This window comes from Emydura macquarii, unplaced genomic scaffold (genome assembly GCF_026122565.2).
Source record: "Emydura macquarii macquarii isolate MOO-44397 ecotype Brisbane River unplaced genomic scaffold, CSIRO-AGI_Emac_v2 contig_2432, whole genome shotgun sequence".
NCBI lineage: Eukaryota > Metazoa > Chordata > Testudines > Chelidae > Emydura > Emydura macquarii.
This window is the reverse complement of record NW_027132569.1, coordinates 4061827-4085535: the sequence shown is the minus strand read 5'-3', so window position 1 is coordinate 4085535 and position 23709 is coordinate 4061827. Positions and strand designations below refer to the sequence as shown.

Below are 23709 nucleotides of genomic sequence, written 5' to 3'. Positions count from 1 at the left end.
TGTCCCTTGCAAATACCACTGAGACAAGATAAATTATCATAAACATTTGTAATTAAATGCATGCTATCATCTTTTTAATAGTTCAGTTTTTTTACTCTCCATTATTATTGGCATTATAATAGGTGCCAAAAGGCGTTGACCATATTGGGGTCCCATTGTGCTAGGCACTGTACAAAGATAGAGTAAATTGCAGTTTATGTCCCAAAGAGTTTATTGTTCACAATGCACTTATAGAAGGTTGAAATTGAAATTTCTTCCTCTCTTGATTGTGCTCACCATTCAGTAAATTTAATATTTTCTTGTATTTCTTATAGAATAGAAGTTAACACCAATCTGGATTCCTTGATGTTTATGTCTCTGTATATGGAGGACCAGGAGTGAAACTGAATGAGTCCTGCAGCCACTGTCCTCCTTTCAATTGAATCCAAAAGGTATCAAAAAAGACCTGCACACTCATGCTAAGTGGAAGCTTGCAAAATATAGCATGAAGGTAAAACAATACCCGAGCTTCTCCTCCAATACCTCACTGACTCACCCTATTACCTTTGCTCTGATTGGTTCTTCTGCCCCTCCTTGCATTTTCCTTCCTTCATAACTGAGTTTTAGAAACCCCACAAAATACCCTAGAAACTCCATTTCTCACTGTATTTTTCAGAAAAACAAAAAATAACATAAGACCAACATAAAGTTCTGGGCTGAAATCCTGGCCGCAGTAAAGTCAATGTGACTTTTGGTATTGGCTACCATGACTTCCCCTGATCTGCAATGATGTGGTCTTTAAATCTGAATCCATCTCATTGAAAGAGATCACATTAAAATGAAACAAATGCCTCACACCCCCATCTGTTAAAAAAAAAAAGGGGGGGGGGAGATAATGATACTTACCTCCTTCATATAGTGCTTTTCATCCAAGGATCTCAAAGCACTTTACAAGAACTAGGTATTACTATTTTTGTATTGTGTGTATATTTAATTTTTTCCCAGCATTAGACAGTAAAGGTTTAAGAGAGAGTCCCTATTTTAAAAAGGGGAATACCACAAGAACTGGTAATAATATCTCTAGAACCAAGATGAACTTTTTGAGCATATTCAGTGAACATGATATGATAGAACTACTGGAGTGAACTATGGAATAAAGTAATATAACATGAGATGGCACAATCTAGTGGATGAAAATTATTGTTTTCTTTATTATTTGCATTATGGTAGAATCCAGAGGTTCCAGCCAGGATTGGCAGCCCCATCGTTCCGGGTGATGCACAATAAAACAGTCCCTGCCCCAAGAACCTTACAATCTATAATAATCTGAAGAACACAGTGCAGTGGTGAAAGGCAGAAGATAAGGGTGAGTGAAATATGAATATAGGGTTGCATTTATTAGCTAAGGCTTGGATTTTTAAAGGAGTTAGGCACCCCACTCGCATTTGAATTTAGTCTCCTTTGAAAATTTCAGCCTATGTGTACAATTTGCAGGCTTTATTGTTTTTGTTCTTAAATAAGGTAAGTGAAGAAGAGATATTAATGAAACACTCAGGGTACGTCTACACTGCAGTTAGGCTCCTGGGGCTGGCCCGTACCAGCTGAGTCAGGTTGGCAGGACTCAGGCTGCGGGGCTGTTTTACTGCAGTGTACACTTGCAGGCTTGGGCTGGAGCCTGGGCTCTAGGACCAAAAGCGGTGCTAGTCCATTGGGGGCCCTAAACAGGAATATTTTAGGTCCCCCACCACACACAACACATACTAATAATTAATAAGGGGCCCTCCTGAGCTGCTCGGGGCCCTGAGCAATTGTTAGTCTACTTATGCCTAGTGCCAGCTCTGTCTAGGACCTTGCGATGTAGAAGGGTCCCTGTGCTCAGTCTGCAGCCCAAACTCAGAAGTCTACACTGCAATGGAACAGCCCAAGTCAGAGCCTGAGTCAACTGACATGGGCCAGCCGAGGGTTTTTAATTGCAGTGTAAACACATCCTCAGAGGCCACCTACCCAGCTATTCTCTTTAAGCAGATTACTGTGGGCATTATGGCTGAAGTGGGTATGAAAATACAACATGATTTGTTTGTTTCATTTTTAAGCACATACCTCCAAGGAAAGCCCTCATGATTATAGTCCTTACTATGGCTACCAATCTGCAAGCAAGCACACCCTCGGACCAGTGTGGGTCCCACTGAAATCAACTAACTTCGGGGCTAGGCTTTGGCACAAGAGTCCCTCAGCATGGAATAGTTGGCACGACGAGGGCCCACATTTGTAAGGTTTAGAAAACATTTTGTTATTTACAATTTTATTAAATCTTTGGCCAACCCTGATTACTGCATCTTAGTGACGTTTGATGTGAGTACAGTCTGCATATTGATGACCATGGGAAGTGTTACTAAAACTTCTCTAGAGAGTTGCGCAGCAGTTGTGTTTGTGTTTGTAGTCACTGCCTTGGCCTAATTATCTTTCTCCTGCCAATAACAAAGCAGAGGTTGCGAGACAGAACTTTTTAGTCTGGACAATTCATTTTGATTTTAACTTCTGATGCCATCAGGATATGACTCATAATGCCCAAAGTGAAAAGAAGTTGTGATCACAACTTGATGCCTGATCCAACATCTATTGAAAAAATCCATGGAAGTCTTTCCATTGACTTCAATGGGAGTTGGATCAGGCCCTTAGTCGGCACTAGTTGCACACGTAATAAAACCTCCCTACAATTTTGTATGACAGAAAATCTGCCCACCATGGGAACAGCAGGGATACTGAAGGTCAGAGGATTGCCTGCAATAAATGAATGTTCAGCACTAATGAAGGGAGGCTTTGACTGCATCTATCTGCACTGTGCCTAGCTTTATCAGACCAGATATTGTTGAGTCCAGTCCAAATATTTATCAAAAATTTAGAAAGAGCAGATCTTGATACAAAGGAGAATCTGGCCCAGGCAGATTCTGTAAACAATTGTGCATGCTTCAAACAAAAATAGAATCTTCAAATACAGAAATATGTTTGTACCAACACGGGTATATGTTTTGTACAGTCTAACTGTATTATCAAAACACAATACAACATCAGATTTTCTAATGCAGTTCTACACTTGTTTCTATTTTCAAAATCAACATAGAATTGATATATGAAGAAACTTGTACCTCATAGGCCTCCTAAGATTAGTTTGACATGTACAACCAGCAACAAACCTCAAGAATAAATTACCACCTTTCACATTCAACTTTTTTTATATTTAACACTGTTAAAATTGTTCCTTTTCAAAATCTCACTGAAAGAAAAAGCCACAATCAGTGTGGGGAAGAAAACTGAGATTTAAAACAGGATGCAGAATAAGAATATTGTGACAACCATTCTGACACAGAAAAAGAATTCAGGAGCATGCCATTTAGGAAGATTAAAAAATGATTATATGATGCTGGAAAGAATAGAAATTATTGACAAAAAGAAAGCAAAAATACTATTTATATTATATTTTAGTGCACTAAGAACTGTGTTAATAGTTAAAGTATCTGTCAGTGCTTGCAAGCAAACAGGACAATTAATAAATATCCACCATTTCAAATTAATTGGTCTCAAGTTTGGGTGGCCACACTGTGCAGATCAGGTCTGTTGTGGGAAAATCCTGATACAGTGAAGTCAATGGGAGTTTTGCTACTGACTTCAGTGAGGGCAGGATTTCACCCCTATTTCTAGCTCTGCCACTCGTTTTCTGTGTGACCTTCAGCAAGTCACTTAACCTCCTGTGATTCATTTTGCCAATCTGTAAAATGAGGAGCTGTGAGAATGAATAAGTATTTGAGATACTCTGATGAAGTGCTGAGCAACAGGAGTTGAGCTAGCACGCCAATCACGGCAACTCCAATTAGTTGTTGCAGAGCACATCTGACTATGGGAACCGTGCCCAATTGATAGACTGGGATGGGTTGGGGAGAGTTAAAAAAACAAATTAACTAATTAGCCCAGAGGGTACAAAAAGCACAGGAAAGAAGTTTGTGAAGGGAGGAAGAGAATGAGTCAGAGAGAGAGCAAGGTAGCCTTATAGAGTCAGAGGAGCCATGAGTGACCTCTCCCCTCCTTGCCTTAGGAGCTGAGGACTCCATGGTACTGTTGGTATGTGGCTGCATCATCTGTAAATGTGGTGGAATAGAACACTGTAAATAAATTGCATGAGGTGTTTTACCAGAAGAAGGTCTCTGGACAGCCTGAGGACTAGAAAGTGGGTAGGAGCGTGTCCACCCTGCCACAAAGGGCAATACAGAACTTTCTCTCTGCCTTCCCAGTATTTGATGCAGGATGAGACCAAAACTGATTACACTTAATTTGGAAGAGTAAATTGTAAGTTCTTTGGGGCAGAGATGTCATCTTCCTTTATGTGTGTACAGCACCTAGAACATTCCAGGCACTACCACAATACAAATAAGAAATAATAGTAATAAATGCCAACTGGAAGTACCAGGGGGAGGGAATGAACAGGTTTGGTATCTTCATATTTCCTCAGATATCTTGACATGATGACTGAAATCTCTTGCTTTTGATACCTAGAATTATGTTCCACTGGATCAGTGACAAGGCATTCTCAATTGAAGGCCTCACTTCAGCAATCAATCAGTTTTCCCTAGAGGTCGTCCTGTGTCTGAATTTGGCAAGTTGGGAAATAATGAGAGGCCTATCACTACTCATTGAAAAAGCACCTAATCCCAGACCAAGATGGATTCGATTCCATCCAGGCAAGTCATGCACCAGTGGAGTGTTGAACATCACCCAATACACTGAAGGTGGTTTTGAAAACGGTGTGGTAGTGGGCACCATGTTTGTTGACCTATCAGTAGCACATGGCATAGTGGATCACGGAAGGCTCCTTACTAAAACATACATGATGAAAGATCACCACTTCCTATGACTGATATAATCTCTATTAGAGAACCAATGTTTTTATGTAGAACTATGTGGGAAGCAGAGCCGATCGCGGCAACAAAAACAGCCCTATCACAAAGGAGTGTACTCTCACCATACTCTTTAACATCTACATGAATGATTAACTAATCCATCTCGGCACAAGAAGTTTTATCTCTGCCAACAACCTACATGTCGCTGCCCATGCCAAGGATCTCGCCCAGATAGAAACTACATTAATATCGGCATTTTCTGGGTTCTCAGTCTATTACAACAACCGACTGCACGCCAACCCAGCCAAAATGCTAGTAAGTCTCTGCCATCTTCAAAATCATGAGCTGATAGACAACTCAACATCATCTGGAATGGGATATGACTTGGCTCCTCGTGGAATCCCATCTATCGTGGAGTGATGCTAAACTGCACTCTCTCCTTCACGGCACACATGAAGAAGATATAAGGCAAAGTTAACATCCGGAACAACATAGAAGCTTGCAAAGTCAAAATGGGGAACCAACTCAGCAACATTTAGAGCCACCACTTTCACACTTTGCTATTTGATGGGTGAATACGAACATCTGGTGCGGGAAAGATTGGGTCATGCAAAGAATCTGGACCCTGTGCTGAATAACAGCTGTTGCTATATCACAGGATGTCTAAAACCAACAAACGTGTACAACCAACATGTGCTTGCCAGACTCGCTCCACCAGACATTGGGAGAGTGCTCACAAGCAAAATGGAATGTTTACTACAGGTCGAAGAAAGCGGACATCCTTACATCACAGTGAGACACCTGAAATTGTGGAAAAACTTCATAGCCGCAACAGAATTGCTTAAAAAATCACCAATGGCTACACAACAGGAAAAGTGGCACACACTGCTCGAAATATTTGGAGAACATCAAAATGCACATCTACGTTGCTCAATCCTTTTCCACGTCTGTAGGAAAGTGTTAGTCACCCTGGAGATGTTTAAACCACCTCCAAACAAGAGTTGGCAGGTCAAAAGTCAATATGCGGAAAGAGTGGCTATTCCAACGCCCCAGACACGTGACTGCACAAACCATGGAACATCTGTTGGTTTACGAGCTCCTGGAGGAACCATGCACCATGTAAGATCTCAGCACGGCTACAGATCAGACATATCATGTGCTCAACACTGGGAAAACCTATGATTGTGGTGGAAAGACATGAAAAGATTTGTTCCAACAGGTCTTTTCTAAATTTATTTTTTCACCAAACTAAGATTGTTTTGTGCACACTGAGCAATGACTTTGTTGGGTCAGTCAATGGCTTGACTTACACACTCTTTGTTTCCTTTAAGCATAATAAAGTCCCTGTATTCCTTGGCAGTATGTAGAATGTAGATGAATATACCTATAAATGAGTGCAAAGTATTACTAACATCTAACAGTAAAATATTTATGTTTAGTTGCAAAAACAGGCACAGCCATAGAACTTCTAAAACACAGGCCAAACTTTCTAAAAAACCACCATATTAAAAATTCTGTGAGACACATTAATTATTTATTATTATTTTATTTTGAATCTGATTAAATTCCATAACAAAACAAAACCTTTTAATTAATCGCCCAGTAAGATTCACAAGCTGCCACTGATAAATATCCGTATATTTATTGAGCATGAACATCAGTCAGTTCTTTCCTTGCCACTTGGTTTCATACTAGCATAAGTACCTGCCACCATGACATGACAACTCAGTTCATTTAAAAGGCTTCACCTTTAACCCCCATACCACCTCTCTCTCCCCTCAGAAAAAATTAATGTAATGGGAAAAAGCCCTGTCACCATCCACCAGAAATCACCTCATCTTGGTGTGTTACATACACCCATCATTGATCACATCAGTACAAAAACATGAGGCCAAATCCTGCTCTCAGGTCAGTGTAAAACCAGAGAAACTTCACTGACTTAAACTAAGTTACTTCTGATTTACACTGGGGTAGATGAGAGCGTCCACCAACCTGTGAGAGTCCAATTTTGGTGACTGGGTCCAAAGTGTGCTACAAAAACAGCCAAATTAATTTACTGTGGCTGAAATCGATGATGTATTTGTGAAAGTCTTTGGGCAGGCTCACAGCTGTGGCCTGGGCTGCATAAATGACATCATAACCATGCAGGGGCAGAATGATAAGCAAATTGTGATGCGAACCATGAGGAAAATAGGAGAAGGGAGGAGGGGGGAAATAATACATCCCCTGGCTGTAAACTGAGCAATGTGCTGATGGTGGGGTGGATGGAACAGCATCTGTCTGGGCATTTATACCATCTTGTAAGTGGGAAGGGGCAAGGGGCGTGGAGCTAAAGCCCTTGAACAGGAGAGGCCGGGCCTGTCGTCCCCACTAGCACTTGTTTGGGCGTGTGGGGCGTGTTCCAATGCCCACTGGCTTCAACGCGCTTTGAATCAGGCCCTAGGTTGGGGCAGCTGCACCAACAGCAGCACTCTCCACTCCAGCGAGGCCCGCCCTCCAACGCCAGCCCTGCCCGGCTGGGGGGGGGGGGGCAGGATTTAATTGCAGAGGAGGCACTTTTCCCTGCCGAAGGCGGGAGGGGTTTTCCCGCCCTAAGCCCCTTCCCCAGAGGTGACTGGTTGCACTGGAGGGCCGCTCTCCCTCGCCTCCTCTCCTCCCCCGAAAGGAGGGGCGGTGCGGAGACATGCCCTAGTAGTCGGGGCAGAGGTGGGAGCTGCCCCGCGCGCCCAGCAGAGCAGAGCAGAGCAGCGGCCGCCCCGGTACCTACTTCTTGCAGGGGATGAGGCCCTTTCTCTCCTCCAGGAGCCGGAGGCGCTGGTTGGGGCCGTCGTACGCCACCGCCGCCCTGGTGTTCCTGCCGCTGCTGTGCTCATACGCCACCGTGCGCCCTTCCCACTGCAGCGGCGCCTGGCAGGGGGTGGGCGGCTGCCCCCGCCCAGCAGCAGGGCCCTGCGGGGCGGCCGCCAGCGAGCTCAAGCAGAGGAGCAGCAGCGGCAGCTGCCCCGGGCCGCCGCCTCGCGCCATCCTCAGTGTCGGGCTCCCGCCGCGCGCCCTGAGCAGCCCCCGGGGCGCTGCTGGTGGGGGAAGCAGGGGAGGGGAAGGAAGGAAGCCCGCCGGTGCTGCTGCTGCAGCTCTGGTCTGGCTCTTTAACCTGCGCTGCTGTCCAAGGCGGAGGCGGGTCTGGCTGACTGCGGCAGCGGCAGGCGGCGAGCCAGGGCCGAGGTAGCCCGGCAAACTGCAGCGAGGAGAGAGGCGCGGCTGCAGTGCTGAGGGGCCGGGCGGCTGCTGGTTGATCTCTCTCTGCTGCCCGCAGGGACTGCGGCCCGAGGCAGAGTGCCGCCTGCTGCAGCCCGCTGGGCATCAATTATTTAAACAGCAGGCGCGATGGGAAAGGAGACGCACGCCTCCTTCCCCTCCACCAGCTCCCTGGCGATCTTCTAGCGTCTTTCCGTTCATTTCCCCTCTTCCCCCATAGGCGTTTCCTGCCACAGGCCTTGCACCTTGAATGGCCCCACTTCTGCAGCCGGGTGAACGTCCTTTAATACCAGGCCAGAGGTGGAGAGACATCACCTGATGCCAGTGTCACAGCTGGGTGGCAGCATATGATACCAGTGCCATAGCTGGGTGCTCTGCACCTTATGTAATACTCCGGCTGGAAATGATTGGATCTGAAGCCAGTTGCTATCTATTTCATATACCTCATGTTTAACCCTGGAAGGCTTAATTAAGATAAAAAGGAAGCAAACAATATATATATATTAATGTAATTGCTCAGTTATCATTAATGTATAATGATCACATATTTCTTATTGGGTGGGGGAGGGGGGGAAGGACAGTATGCGCTTTAACATACATTCATGCTGGTGTGCTCCCTTTATAAACCAGAACAGAAAAAACAAGATACTTCTTTTGAGCCAGGAGCAAAATGGCCACGTGCTTGGGAAAAAATTGTTTGCTTCCTTTCCATTTGGGCGCTATCTTTTTGGTTTATCTTTGACGAGCTGAGCTCCTGTGATGTGGAATTTGACTGAGCAAATCTGATCACTTTCTCCCTCCCTCCCCCCTTTTTCTATGGTCAAGGGTTTTCCTACCAGGCAGTGAGAACACACATTTTGAGGATACAATTTTGCCTGCCCCCCACATTCCTACTAGTCTCAAAGCAGAGCTACTATCTGGCGGACTGAAAGCTTCACACCAATTTTATCGTCCCCGTATCTGTTCCTGCCGATTTGTTGTGTGTGCGTTTGGGGCTCACGGAGGGAGGGGTGAGAAGGATGAGCTGCTTAGGGGAAACCTCTAAAATGTTGCTGTTGAGGGAAAGCTTTTCACTTTCCTGTCACCTACTCTCCACTGTCTAATACTCTCATCCTCTTGCCCCCAAACATTCACGTTCTTCCCCCATTTGCCTTGGAGCTCCCTTGGCCTATGTCTGCTGTCTCCTCCTGAGCAGTTTCCTAGAAAAAAGGGAGAGAGACTAACATAGGCAAGGTCGGTTATAAAGTAGGCACAGGGAACTAGAGGCCAGGGCGCTGATGCTGTGAACTGTGAGCAGGAACGCACATCTCCCAGAGCTTACTGAAAAGGCATCCTGGTACAAGAATCTTAATGAGAGGGGATGGGAAATTGCTACCCTAGGGCCACATTCGGCCTTCAGTTACATCCCCGCTATGCCAGTGATTGCACTGTGCCATCGAGACTGTTCTCATTGGAATTGCACGGGTTGAACCGAAGGCAGGATTTGGTCCCTATTAATCAAGGACCAAATTCAACTCTTTTAAATCGTTGTAAATCCGGAGTCGGAGCAACTCCACTAAGCACCGGCGGGTTGCTCCTGAAGTACACCGATGTAAAAGTAGAATTTAGCGTCTGGGTGCACGTGCAGACTGATGAAAGAGCCAAAGCGATTCAAATGCAGACAGTCCGCCCTGTTTTATGAAACACTTGCGGCTGCTGGTGTTCTGTGTGACACGACGTGCTTTTGAAAAAACTTCACATAATATCGTATCCCCCCCTCCCACGGATTCCACTGCTGATCTAATTTATGGAGGCTGGGTGTGTGTGTGTGGGGGGGGAGGGTAGGTGGAGATTTTGAATAGGGCGAAGGGGGCGAAGCTAATTGGATTTCTCATAGCAGCGACGGCAGATGCAACACAACTGTTGGAGCTGCGCACTGCTGCTGCTGCTGCACTCTCCCAAGACGGTGTCCAGAAAAAGTAACTGACCAGTTTGTATATTTCATGTATTTTTTGTCAAGTCTAAGGTTCACATGCAGCATCCCCATCTCGAGCCATTGCAGTAACTACGTAACCATCTATCGGAGACAGAAATAATAGCACCACTAAAAAAAAAAAAGCTGCAAAAGTTTCTGTTCTTTGTCACTTTGAAAATGTAGGAAAAGGGCACCAAGTTCCGCGCTGGTTAAAAAGAGTATCGTCCTTGCTCATGCTGAGTCTTCCCCTCCCTCTGTCTTAATTCTGCGTCTGGATTTGCAGACCCAGTGATAGATGAGGGTGGCGCTTTCCCCCCCTTCTCTCGTCTTAAAGAATTTATTGCACCGGGATCTAAAGTGAATGAATGGCTTGCTGGAATTTATCTTGGGACTCAATGAGAAATGTAGTGATGTCGCTCTGGGATTAAATGGAGTGGAGGTGATGTCACCCTGTCTGAAAAGAAAAAAAAAAACAAACCCAAAACAAACCACACCCCCACCCCTAAAATGAATGATACTGCCAAGAAAAAAGATCAACCCCCACGTCACTTGTGGCACTGGTATAAGTATGGTCCCACAGTTTCCATGGCTGTCTGTAAGTCTCAGATCACTTGAACTTTGGAGCAAGGGAGAAGCGCTGTGTTGTTTAGCACTGAGGCACGCGAGGAGAGCTGGTTCATCTTTGCCAGTGGGCTGTTTATGTGCTGTATTGCCAGGGGACTGCGATAGACCAGACTTTCTTCAGCTCTTTACACTGAAAGCTGAAGGAGCGACTGGGTCAGCCTGCGAGACTGATCCCCGCGACTTCGTGGGAGGAAGCAGAGAATCTCCGGGGTGGGGGACCCCAAACGCTAATCCAGCAAGGTAAAGGCTGGGAAGATGCTAGCCACCGTGGCTGTGCTCTTCCTGTGGCTCAGAGTCAGCGTGGGGGTGCGCGGTGCTCCCTGCGAAGCCGTGCGCATCCCCATGTGCAAGTCCATGCCCTGGAACATCACCAGGATGCCCAATCACCTGCACCACAGTACCCAGGAGAATGCCGTTCTGGCCATCGAACAGTATCAGGAGCTGGTGGACATCAACTGCAGCCCGGTGCTCAGCTTCTTCCTGTGCGCTATGTATGCCCCTATCTGCACCCTGGAGTTCCTCCACGACCCCATCAAACCCTGCAAATCGGTGTGCCAACGAGCCCGAGATGGATGCGAGCCCATCATGAAGAGGTACAACCACAGCTGGCCTGAAAGCCTGGCTTGCGATGACCTGCCTGTGTACGACCGAGGGGTCTGCATATCTCCTGAAGCCATAGTCACCGATCTCTCAGAAGGTGAGCCGGATCAGGGGGCGTGTGTGGGCTAAGGAAAGGCTCAGGGGTAGAGAAACTTGATTATAAGGTGGCAATTTTGAATCCAGATGTGTGCCCTTCTTCACAAAGTCTCTGGAAACCAGAAAAGTTTAGTTAAGTGGGTCCCAAAAGCACAAAACTACAGAAGCTCCAGCACTGTATAGGCAATCTCTCTCTCTCTCTCTCTCTCAGATCTAACAAAAAGGAACAGGTTTTCGCGGGGATTACAACTAATCTCTCTGGTGGTTTAAATATTTGTCTTTTTTAAAAAGACCTCTCAGAAACAAACACACACACAAACAAACAAACCCAAACAAGAAGAGATTAAATTTCCTATGGCAGGCAGCTTTTCTGAGAACATTGAAAAGCAAATCAGGGCAGAAGGACTCTAATATTCTTCTCTCCAAATCTCACTGGTGTTACTAGTCAAAGGAGAGAGAATTCTGAGTTAGGTATAAGCGAAGACTGAATAGTGATATTTAGATATGCCTTTCAAATTTAAATGTCAAGTTAGTAATATGAGTACACAAAACTACACACCCATCCATGAAGTGAACTACAATCATATAGTGATATATTGCAAACTTTATTCCCTTCTTTAAAACAATTTACAGTGCTGTTAAAAAACAAACAAACATAAAACCTCATGCAGACATATTTTCAGAAATATAGTGAATCGGTGGGTTTTAGGAGAGATTAACTATTTAAAATGCACCCTAAGATGTGTGTGCTAGTGAACTGATTCTTGAAATATCAAAAGTAATAATTTTTCATATCTGCTTGTTTATTTCTTTTCAGTATCAAAAACCAAATTCTGTGCAAATCTTATTTTGTATGGATTTTTTTTAAATAGATGTAAAGTGGATGGATTTTACTCAAGATGTAATGGTCCAAGAAAGACCTCATGAGTCTGGCTGCAAGAATCTAAACCATGGTGCGTCTCCATAAGGGTTCCCTTTTATTTCTCTTGAAAATAATTCTGTAATTGACATTCATTTGTAACTTTTCTTTATGCTGTTGGGTTTTTTTTGAAGATCGATGCAAGTGCCGGAAGATAAAGCCTACTCTAACAACATACATGACCAAAAACTACAGCTACAGTAAGTCAACCCGTGAAATAATTTCATTTTCAACTCTTGGCAATCGAAGGTTCCCTTCCCGTGCTGCTTTGGTATTATCAAATAATCATAACTCCTCTACTTGTAATCTATGACAAGCCACAGAGTAAATTTTAAGATTAAATGAATCATAAGAAGCACTTTTATCCGGTACTTTAAAAAATGTTGACCCTGAAATCTTGTTTTCCTGAAAAAAAGAAAAGAAAAGAAACAAAGATCTAGAGCTAATGTGGTCTTTAAAATAATTAGATAGTTGTATTTTTATAATACAGACTGGTCTAATAAAACTTAGTGGGACAGATTGATTAGCAAAAATAGAGAGGGCCATGTGAGCCGTTTCTAAATTTTCATGACATTTGTTTAATGCAACTCAGTCTAGTGACAAGCACAAAATAGCTGGAGATCATAAGAACTGCAGTTTTTATCTTGCTATTTCAGCTAGAATAAATTGGATTCTTGATTGATTAAGTAAGCACTATTGTGCAGTTTTCACTAGATGTAATGAGTTCTTGTGAAAACAATGAAATTGGAAAGATGTGAAAAGGTAGAAAAGCAACTTTTTTGGTCACAAATTAAGTCATAGAATCTTTACTATATTTTGCATACTAGCCTTATAGTCCTATGGCCTGATTCTTAACTTATGTACATTGTCATAGCTCCACTGAAGTCCATGGAGCTATGACAACTTACACCAGCTGAGGATCTGGCCCATACGTTGTATGGTGTATTGACAATACCAGTACCCAGCCACAAAAAGGATTTCTGACCAGAGGAACACAGAATATTTATTTATAATTTTATTTTTCTTTCAATAACAAGTTTGTAAGATTAACAATGAATGCTATGTGAGCTGTGAATTTAACATGTAATATTATGGTTTATTGCAGTTTACAGTGACTGTTTCTGGATTTTATTAATTAATTTATTTTATTTTGAATTAATTTATTTTAAACTATGGATATCACACAATAGGCAGTTTAAAACAATCTATTATATTCAATACCAAATTAAAACAAAAATGTTTGGGTACTTGCTTAGGTCTTTGTTGTTAAATAATCTTTTAATTCAAATTCAGTTTGCTATTAGTAAGACAGTTGTGATATTTACCTTACAAAGCAAACTATAAGTGCATTTGTTTAAATTGTTGCATTTTGATACACTTATATGAAATATTAGTATTTTCTAATGATCTAATTTCCTAATCTATCTCTCTGCAACACACACTACCATTTGGTGGACCATTGAGATTCTGCATTGTTTAATATATACTTAAAATGTCTGTATTTTGAAGTGAAATATATTTTTTTAAATTATGTTTGGCCCAGTCCTGCTTCCATTGATTTCAACAGCAGTGTTGCCCTGATGAAAGACTGCAGGTCCTGGTTCTAAACTTAGAAAAACTGAAAACACTGCATTCCACTGGTTATGTTTGGATTCAAGATTTTAGCATTGAGATGCAGAGCCTTATTCTGCCCTCAGTGAAATCAATAGGAGAGTTACCTTTTTAAGTGGGATGGGGAGATAATACAGAGAGAAAAAAGTTAAAGTAAAAATCCAGTTTTGTTAGAAATCCCCTTTGAATAATATATACAAATAACACATTCTTCCAGTTGACTGGGGCTACTGCTTAGTTGGTAAATACAAAAGAATCACTGCTGGTTATCTAGATTTAGCTATGATATGATAGCTTCTTTTGTAAATAGTTCCCAACAACAACCGAATTTTATAGTAAGTCTTTATGAAGCCTTTTTCATTGTAAAGCAAATTTCCAACTAAAAATTCATGTAAGGATTATAGGTAGACTTTTTCATAAGCATTTAAGTTACATAGGATCTTAAATCCCATAATGTTGCAGTGACATTTGAAAATGGGACAGAGGCTTTTAAGTCACTTAAATGCTTTTGAAAATGCAACCAATACCCCTAAAGCACTATATGGATACTACAGAGTTTGATATAGTTACTGTTCTCAATAGATATTATTCCTCTTTTATATGAAATCTTGTTATATTTCTGGAATTTACTAGTTACTAATGTGATTTATTGAAGATGGAATTTTAAAAAATGTTAAAAATGGAAGTGTAGATGCTGCTCAGGTACCAGGATGCCCAGCTGATCAGGTGTATCCTTTTAGAGTAATGAGTGGCCTCTTTCTTAAATCCATGTAGGTGTGCAGTTTTCTTCGGGATGTTTAGCAATGCAGAGCTCAGATACAATCTTAATTTCATCTTTATATAGTCAGGTAACAAGAGTCAATGGATATTGTATTTGGGTCTCTATTCTGTATAAAATGCACAGTCGGGATATAACTTTTAAAACAGTTTCTCAAAGACTTTTTTATTTGAAGGAAAACACTGTAAACTATATTCATTGTGAAAATCCTTAGCCTATTTATTTTTCAGCTTTTCATTTAAAACCATAGTCTTTTTATAAAGTGTGTTTAAAGTAATTAATTTACGCCTCGAAAATTTTATCAATCCACTTTCTAAATGTAATCTAGACATCAGTAGTTTAAATGGTTTATTATTTAAAACAGTATGGATTTCATGATAAATCTCGTTAGTTAATCATAAATAACAACATGTAGGGGCTGAAAAAAACAACTCTTACTCATATGAATTGTTCTTACTAATTTACAAAATAATTGTCCTTGCATATATATTTTCCTACTTGCAGTTATTCATGCTAAAGTAAAAGGTGTAGAGAGAGGTAGCTGCAATGAAATAACTACAGTGGTTGAAGTGAAAGAGATACTTAAGTCTTCAATACCCATTCCTCGGTCTCAAGTGCCTCTTCTTACTAATTCATCCTGCCAGTGTCCACATCTTCTCCCAAATCAAGATGTTCTAATCATGTGTTATGAATGGCGTTCAAGGTAAGCAATTACCATGCAGTGCAGACATTTACTGTAGTCAAGTTTAATAGAAAGCAGGCAAGCAGTAAAGAAAAGGCCACTTTCTCTGTTCAGAAGCACATGCTGTGAACCTTGTGTCAATTTTAGTCTCCTGATGAGTATCCCATATGCAGTTCAGGGAAACATATATAAATATTCTATTACTTTTACAAGTCCATGGCTTCAGGGAACAACATTAACATTTCAAAATTCACTTACACATTTCATAAACAACCTGAACTCTGACCTATAACACATACTTACAAACTTTGATGTGTACATGGAAACAATGAGACACGTACACTGCAGCATGGTAAAATACGGACACCACAGCTTCATTTGAAGTTATTACCCCACTAGGCTAACCACCCTAAACTACCCAGCAGGATTGTTCCAATGCAGCTCTCCACTGGCACCAATGGCCCCCAATAATACAAATGTGATGGTTGGCGTGAGGTCAAGCCCCCTCTAAATCCTTTGTCCTCCCCAGGGACCATGACAGAAACCAGAGTCCCAACCTGCTCCCCTCCTCTAGGCCAGAGGCGGAGAGATGAGATGAGGGGAGTCAGACTCTGCATGAGATGCAGTGGCATAAAAGAGGGGTGGCGGTAGGGAAAAGACAAAACTGCAGCCACCCCACACGCATGCTGAGGGCAAGTGGGAAGGGGAAGCAGAGGAAGCAGGTAGGTCACTGCTTTCACTGCTCCTTGTTGAGGTCTCATCTTCCCACCCCCGGGTGGCTCTGCTGCTCCTGACCCCACCCGGGTGAGGCTGCACCCTGGCCTAGTAAGGTGAGTATTTTCAACATATACTTCACTAATGATATATTTTACACGATCAAAATAGACATATGTTACAGATGTATGTATCAGAATAGTTCATAAGTATGTGTAAGTATGTGCTCTGGGCCAGTTTTAAGGTCATTTGTGAAATGTGTACGTTATATTTTAACATTCCAATATTATTATTAAGGTTAAGATTCTTGTCATGAGTATTTTTAGTAATGGTCAAGGACCGATCGCGGACAATAAACAAAAATTCACAGACGTCATGAGCTCTCCCCGACTTTTTCTAAAAATACCATGGGGGATTGGGAGAAAACAGAGCTGCCAGAGTTTGCAGCTGCTCCAGTCCGCTTCTCCCGCGGGCTGGCCGATCAGCTGTTGAGTGCACAGGGATGGGCTCCTGTCAGCTGCTCTGTGGCCCCGGGGCTGGCTGGCTGATCAGCTGTTCAGCAGCAGCCCCAGAGACTGACAGCTGCTCCAGCCCTGGTCCAGAGGTCCTGGAGGTCCCGGAAAATCACAGAATCTGTGACCTTCATGACCAGATCATATCCTTAATGATTGCTAATTGAATGTGCAAACTAGAACCATAGAACATTTATATAAATGAACTTCATGGCTCATTTCTCTATATTTCATAGTTTTTAAAATGTTAAAAGTTTTTAATTATGTAGTGTTTAGATGAGGTATATTAATCACGGGAGCAACTTAATTATAAATTAACAAAGTTTTTTATATGAGCTAATAATAATATTTTATATTTACATAGCATCTTTCTTCTGAGGATCTGAAAATACAAAGATTAGTTAAAGTTTTTTTCAGAAACCTTACTATTGTATGTTCCCATTTTACATATCAGTTCTCTGAGGAACAGATAGATTCAATGTCACACATAAACTCAATGGGAAAACTGAGATTACAATGCAGGAGTCTTAAACTCCAGTGTTCTGCTCTAATCACTAGAACCCTAAGAAACTAATGATGGAAAAACAGTTTTAAATAGTGAAAGATCACCATCTGCTTTTCGATTAGATTATGGAAAACCAAGCTAAACACCAAATATGTTGTGAATGATTTGGAAAGGTCATTGAGGTTTTTATTTTCATATGCTCTGCTAAAATGGATTTGAAAAAATAAGCCCATAATTGTTTATATGTTTCCTGTTGAACTCAATGGTATGTAAACAAAAGGTTTTGAATTACAGTGGCTTTTTAAAATGTCAGAAGTCACAATGCGCAAAATCCTATCTCCACTGAACTTGATGACAAGCACCTATTGATTTCAGTGGGGCCAGGATTTCACCCAATAACTTGTTTTGAGCCAAAGTAGCATCAGCACTGAAGGAAATATCACATTGTGGTTTCATTTATAATGATTTTCCTTTCAGTTTAATGCTACTTTTTTTCTATAATCTCTGCTATAGGAGGAAAGGAGTGGTGTATAATATTGGCTAGATTCTCCACCGCCTTGCTTTCTGTGTTAGTCATTTACATCTGTGCAAAATGGGTGTAAAATGATACCAACTCCCCACATGGTTCCATTTTATACTCACTTTGCATTGTATAAATGACTAACTGGGTTGCAAGACAGTGGAGAATCAGGTCCTATATTAGGTAGTGCAGATCCCTGAATGGCTGTTAAATGTCATATGGAATCAGGCATATTTATATCAGTGTTCTGCTTTCTTCAGTTGATTATGTTAATTGATATCTACAAAGTCTGGGAAATTATTGCAGGATTACATTGACAGGGCCAGTCAATATATTTAAGGTCCAATATCTTGTGATCAACGAAGGTCTGAAATGTGTGCTTTACAGCCCTGGAGGTTTGGAAATCTGTCTCCCAGTGAGACAACACATGTTTCTAGATTGTGAGATGTCAGACCTTAAATGATTTGGTCATTTAATCATAAATGACTTTATGATTTTTAGATTAAATTATTTTAGGTCTTAGAGGTTTCCAACATTTTGCAGTTACCATTTTATTTTTCTCATTCTGAGGCCTATACTATAGCACTCTTGTACTATGACCAGCCAGCTTTACAGGAAAAAATTTACAAATTCTAAATGAACTCCTGTGCTGTCGCATAGATGTGGCATTTGGGCCAAATAGTCCACCATCTGTACAGTCTCCCTCATACAACCAATGAAATTGTTACATGCAAATTGGTGACTGGTGATTGGTTGAGTTACCTCTGATATCACAATGCTCTTGAGCTTACTATAGCTAATACATACCTTACTATAGCTGTACACTGCATAGGTGTAATTCGTAAAGTCAAAATGGCTGAGATGGTAAGAGAAAGCAAATCCCAGTAATGATTGAACCTGGAGATATTCTGAACAAAAAGCGCTTTCAACTATGCTGATAGCTGTTCCCATTACTTCACAATGACTCAACAGACATTCTAGGCTTCAGAGTAACACAGAGACCGAATGACAATCCTGGAATCCTTTTATATCATTTACTATCTTTGTATTTTTAAACTTTCTAAAACATTTATAAAATAGTTATGCAAGACAAACAAAATGTAAGATTACACAGTGTGGTATAAAGTTCTTATCCCTGAATAACTCATTTTTGGTTAGGAACATGGGACCATTAGTACTGTTCTACAGGATCAAACCAGTGGCCCATCTAGTCCATTATTCTGTGTCCGATAGTGGCCTCCACCAGCTGCTTCAGAGGATTACATTTCTCATGAGTAATACAATTGTCATAAATAAGTGCCAATGAAATCTTTATACCACATTGTACAATCATCTATTCTCTTTCTCATGGTGACAATTCCCAGCTGGAGTTACAGCAGCAGCCCATCTATGTCACTGTGTAATAGGGCCACTGGAGCCACATAAATTCAGACCTGACTGCCGTTCCTCTAGCCTGCCCCACCAGGTCCCTCGGCTGCAGCCTGTATTGGATCAGCATAGAGACCCCGTCAATTTGGCACTGGGGTTATGGAGGAAGTCAGCTTCTGCCCTGAAAATGGCCCACCAGAACATAAGGGCAGCCATACTGGGTAAGACCAATGGTCCATCTAGCCCAATATCCTGTCTTCCGACAGTAGCCAATGTCAGGTAATGAATAGAGGGAATGAATAGAACACGTAATCATCAAGTGATCCTTCCCATCGGCCATTTCCAGCCTCTGGCAAACAGCAATCCCTGCCCATCCTGGCTAATAGCCATTGATGGACCTATCCTTCATGAACTTATCTACTTCAGTTTTGAATCCCTTTATAGTCTTGACCTTCACAATGTCCTCTGGCAAGGAGTTCCACAGGATGATTGTGCGTTGTGTGAAGAAAAACTTCCTTTTGTTTGTTTTAAGTCTCTGCCTATTAATTTCATTTGATGACCCCTAGTTTTTGTGTTATGAGAAGGAGCACAAATAACACTTCCTTATTTATTTTCTCCACACCAGTCATGATTTTATAGACCTCTATCACATCCCCCCTTAGTTGTCTCTTTTCCAAACTGAAAAGTCCCAGTCTTATTAATCTCTCCTCATATGAAAGCTTTTCCATACCTTTAATCATTTTAGTTGCTCTTTTCTGTACGTTTTCCAATTCCAATATATCTTTTTTGAGACGGGGCGATCAGATCTGCATGCAGTATTCAAGATGTGGGCATACCATGAATTTATATAGAGGGAATGTGATATTTTCTGTCTTATTATCCATCCCTTTCCCAATGATTCCTAACATTCTGTTAGCTTTTTTGACTGCAGCTGTACACTGAGTGGATGTTTTCAGAGAACTATCCACAATGACTCCAAGATCTCTTTCTTGCATGGTAACAGCTAATTTAGACCCCATCGTTTTATATGTATAGTTGACCCAATGAGAGACTGAAATTGTTGGGACTTGTGCTGTCTCTACTCCTGGTGAAGCTGGGGTATCTTTCATTTACAGCACTACTGCAGGTAAGGACACAGATCCTGAAGTGTTTCATAGGCACCAGCACAATGTTGCACTGTATGGGTTGCGATATTTTTAAAAAATGTTTTCATTAGAATATAAAATTAATTCATGGAAACATTTCTGTTGGTCTTAGGTTTTGTAAATGTTTATTTGTAGAAAACTTAAATTTGGGCTAAATTTTGGCCTGACTGGTTCCCTTTGGAAAATATTTCTTGTCTACGATAAATCAACTAACTAAGCATATAAAATCAGGGCTCATATCTTTTAGTTACCTGGTATATAGAAAACTAGCTGTAGCTCACATTTTTATCTTCAAAATTTTAGGTTGATGCTTCTTGATGGATGTTTAGTTGAAAAATGGAAGGATCAGCTAGATAAAAGATATAAGGTAAGTATAGCCGACGAAAGTAATTCTTACATTCTTACTAGAGAGTCAGCCATCAAAATCTATTTTAGCACCTAAATAAATTACCTGAATTTCAGAGATATTGAGTAGTGGCAGCTGCCATTATCTTCAGTGATGGCATTTAGCACCACTGAAAGTCAGGTCACTTTTATTTAGATGCCCAACTGTAGATTTAAGTGTGTAAGTTTGAATATTTTGGCCTTAAATTTTAAACAGGGTCTCTCACGAGGAGACATTTATATGTTTATAATATTTTTAGATGAAAACAATTTTTATAACAAAAAAATTTCTCTCTAATATGTGAATGTTTTATGTTAGTATTCTTTTCCTAAAACAGTGAACTTGTGAATTATTTTCATATAATTGCTAATGCATTTAACTCTGAATGATAACCTTTAATTGTTAAGTATATAATGCTCATTACAAAGTGAATATGAAAGTAAGGCCAAATCCTGTTGCACTAAATAAAGCCAATGTAAACAGGCTTTGATCCATTCAGAAACATTGAAGGAGTGAAGCACGGAAAAACTAGGGTCCCTACCCAAAGTCTATTGATGTAATTGGGAGTCGCCCCATTGATTTCAATGGGCTGCAGACTGGGTCTCAAATGACCAGAATGCCTGTGCAGCCACAATGCACCTCCTTCAGTAGTAGTAGTAGACATAGCGCACTTCTCCCTGACTTCACAAGGTCACAGACCCTATCCCACCCCGGCCTGCTCACAAATCTTCTTATATATCCCAGTACAGAGATCCACCGTGGGCAGGGTGTTTTGGAGTCCTGATTCTGCTGTGCTCAGCGTGGAGCCTAAGCACAACAGGAATTGGAGGCAGGATTTTGCCTCTTAGTTCTGAAAAAAGTTTGCAAAGAATTAAATAATGGGTTGGGATCATACGTTTTATTTGTTTTTAGTTATTGACTGGCTGGAGATTGCCAGAGAGGAGGGCAGGAAGGCTCATTTTCCATTAAAGATGCTTTTAAGTTACAAATCAACTCTTTGCTGTAGCTGTGTGTCTGCATTCTGTTATTCTTTTTCTCCAGCCCTTTGACTATAGACTACCTGTGAAATGGGAAAACACACTTTAAAAAGGAGTTTTAAAGAAAAAGAAATGGGAAGAAAGTAGATCTATATTATAATAGCAATAAGGCAGCACAGGATGTGATTTATGGAAGCATTAACATGGGACATGGGCATTTGAAAACACTTAGCCTTTAACCTGCCTCCTATCTGGCCTATGGTGTGATTTAATGGCCTCCAGATAGCACCTTTGTCATGTCAGTTTACAGAACATCTCGAAACCTGCTTAAGCAATAATTTATAGACTACTCAATGCTTCATGGATATCTTACAAATTGTGAGGCTTATTCACTGTATTTTGTTCAGAAATTAGTATGTTTTTGTCCAGAGTACAGGAAATAATCCTGCTGCTTTTAAATGTGATAAGCCTAAATACCTACTGGTATTTTTTTATTTTGTTTGATGGGCTGTATGGGGTTGTTGTTGAATAACCAAAGACTTACTGTCACTCTGCAACACGGGCTGATGCTAGATATTTTGTCACCCTAGGCAAAACTGCACACACATTGTCCTTCACAGGTGTCACATTACTCCCCTAAAAACTCAGTGGCCTAGGAGGTCATCTAGCTGGCCTATCCTTAACATCAGCCCTGGTATTTCCTGTCTGATGATGATGATGATGGTGATCACTCGCAAACGAGTAAGATTGTCTTCCAGAGATCTCAGTAGTGGGTCCGCAGGTGGCTTCATAGCCCGATCCTAGACCCACATGTCTTGTCACAATAAGGACAGGTGTTTCCAGGAGGGATAGGTACAGTGTTGCTATGTTGAATGTTCTGATGTTCTTTCCGCCTGTTCCTCTTTTCCTCTTCTACCTGTCGGCGAGCTGTTTCAAAGTGTTGAGATCCTTCTGACAGAGCCTGCCTCCATTTTGGACGGTCCTGAGCGAGGGTCTCCCAAGTATTTATGTCAATATTGCACCTCTTCATGTTTGCCTTCAAGGTGTCTTTGAAGCGCTTACCCAGAAACTAAATACAGCTTTCCTATATGGTGATATGTTTAAATATATTTACTTTTAAAGGACAGGCTGCTCTCCACTTAGCTGTACCAACAGGCCAAGTAGGCCTATTTAGTAATGTTTAGAAGTGGTCCTGCAAAGGTGTCTGCACACACAGACCCTTATGCCCACTGACTTCAGTGAAGTCCCAAGAAGGTGTAAGGTTTTGCATTTTTAGATCCCTTTGCAGGATAAGGGCCATAGTGTGTAGCCATCTATTGCACCAGTTTAATTGACAGTATCACTGGTTCAATGGGAATTCTGACTGCACAGGAAGTACAGGACCAGGCTGTTACTTTAGAGAGCGGTGACATATGGACAGCAATGGTAAGCCGAGTAAAATATTAAGCTAATGAGAGCTGCACCACAGTTAACAGTTCATGTTAGCTTTTATTAATAACTCAGAATATGGTAACATCTTTTTCTAAGTGTTTTCTTTTGAAATTATTTTCCTAGAGGTGGGAACAGAGACTGCAAGAACAAAACCTGCAAACAGCCCATGATAAAAATCAGAATGTTGGACGCACTGGTCGGAGTGGTGCACCAAAACTGAACACCAAGAACACCAGCCCATTGCTGGGGACCTCTAAAAAGACCACTAAAATAAGAAAAGACCAGAAAGAAACAACCCCTAAAAAAGTATGAGTTGTGAATTTCCCTAAGGAAAGACTTTCTTGCATGATGAGGGTCACAAGCTGGCTTGAGTGGCATTGTATTACTCCAGAACTCATGAACTGCCGTATTCTGCATAGACATTTTTTGCAGCACTTTACTTTTAAAGGTTTGCTTTTTATTTTAAGCCACTGCAAGCCATAGATTGTAGGTTTGCACTGATGTGTGGTAGGCATATTAAAGCTGATTGATGGAGCTTATCATATTCAGAGCAGTCAAACGCATAGTTTACGAATAAGCATCTGGATATGCATTATGCGATTGTTTTTATGTGTGTGCCAGAAATATGCTTACACTATTAGTGTTTGAACTGTATGTGTTTGTGTAGCAAAAACACATAGAAAGGAAACGTTTAATTTTTTTATTATACTTCAGGCTGGCTTCTGTTGTTATAAATATATTTAAACATTTAGTTGAAAAATC

The 23709-nt window shown here is 41.4% G+C and overlaps 2 protein-coding genes and 1 long non-coding RNA gene across 3 annotated transcripts in view; 2 read left to right on the top strand and 1 right to left on the bottom strand.

Annotated features, from left to right (window-relative positions):
* The window catches only part of LOC137162610 (uncharacterized), a 73066-nt gene extending 70769 nt beyond the window's left edge, over nt 1-2297 (top strand). Inside the window, exons 2-4 of the long non-coding RNA XR_010922423.1 lie at nt 315-431; nt 1210-1345; nt 2073-2297. This is a non-coding gene — a long non-coding RNA (uncharacterized lncRNA). The remainder of the gene's footprint in view (nt 1-314; nt 432-1209; nt 1346-2072) is intronic.
* EPDR1 (ependymin related 1) overlaps nt 1-8173 on the bottom strand; it is a 37626-nt gene extending 29453 nt beyond the window's left edge. The window contains exon 1 of the mRNA XM_067562518.1: nt 7639-8173. Coding sequence (XP_067418619.1) covers nt 7639-7895 — 257 coding nt within the window. The 5' untranslated portion in view covers nt 7896-8173. The remainder of the gene's footprint in view (nt 1-7638) is intronic.
* A 2786-nt stretch (nt 8174-10959) lies between these two features.
* On the top strand, nt 10960-23259 carry SFRP4 (secreted frizzled related protein 4). The gene is made up of 6 exons (XM_067562517.1): nt 10960-11401; nt 12273-12353; nt 12454-12519; nt 15213-15411; nt 20458-20521; nt 23071-23259. Exons 1-6 carry the CDS (start codon nt 10960-10962, stop codon nt 23257-23259), a joined length of 1041 nt encoding a protein of 346 aa, XP_067418618.1.
* Nucleotides 23260-23709: the final 450 nt, after the last annotated feature.

What these genes read in the sequence shown, in the direction of transcription:
- SFRP4 (XM_067562517.1), top strand. Translation starts at nt 10,960, where the DNA reads ATGCTAGCCACCGTGGCTGTGCTCTTCCTGTGGCTCAGAGTCAGCGTG. An exon ending in GACCAAAAACTACAGCTACA is followed by an intron (nt 12,520 to 15,212) that starts GTAAGTCAACCC and finishes TCCTACTTGCAG; the next exon opens with TTATTCATGCTAAAGTAAAA. An exon ending in AGCTAGATAAAAGATATAAG is followed by an intron (nt 20,522 to 23,070) that starts GTAAGTATAGCC and finishes TTATTTTCCTAG; the next exon opens with AGGTGGGAACAGAGACTGCA.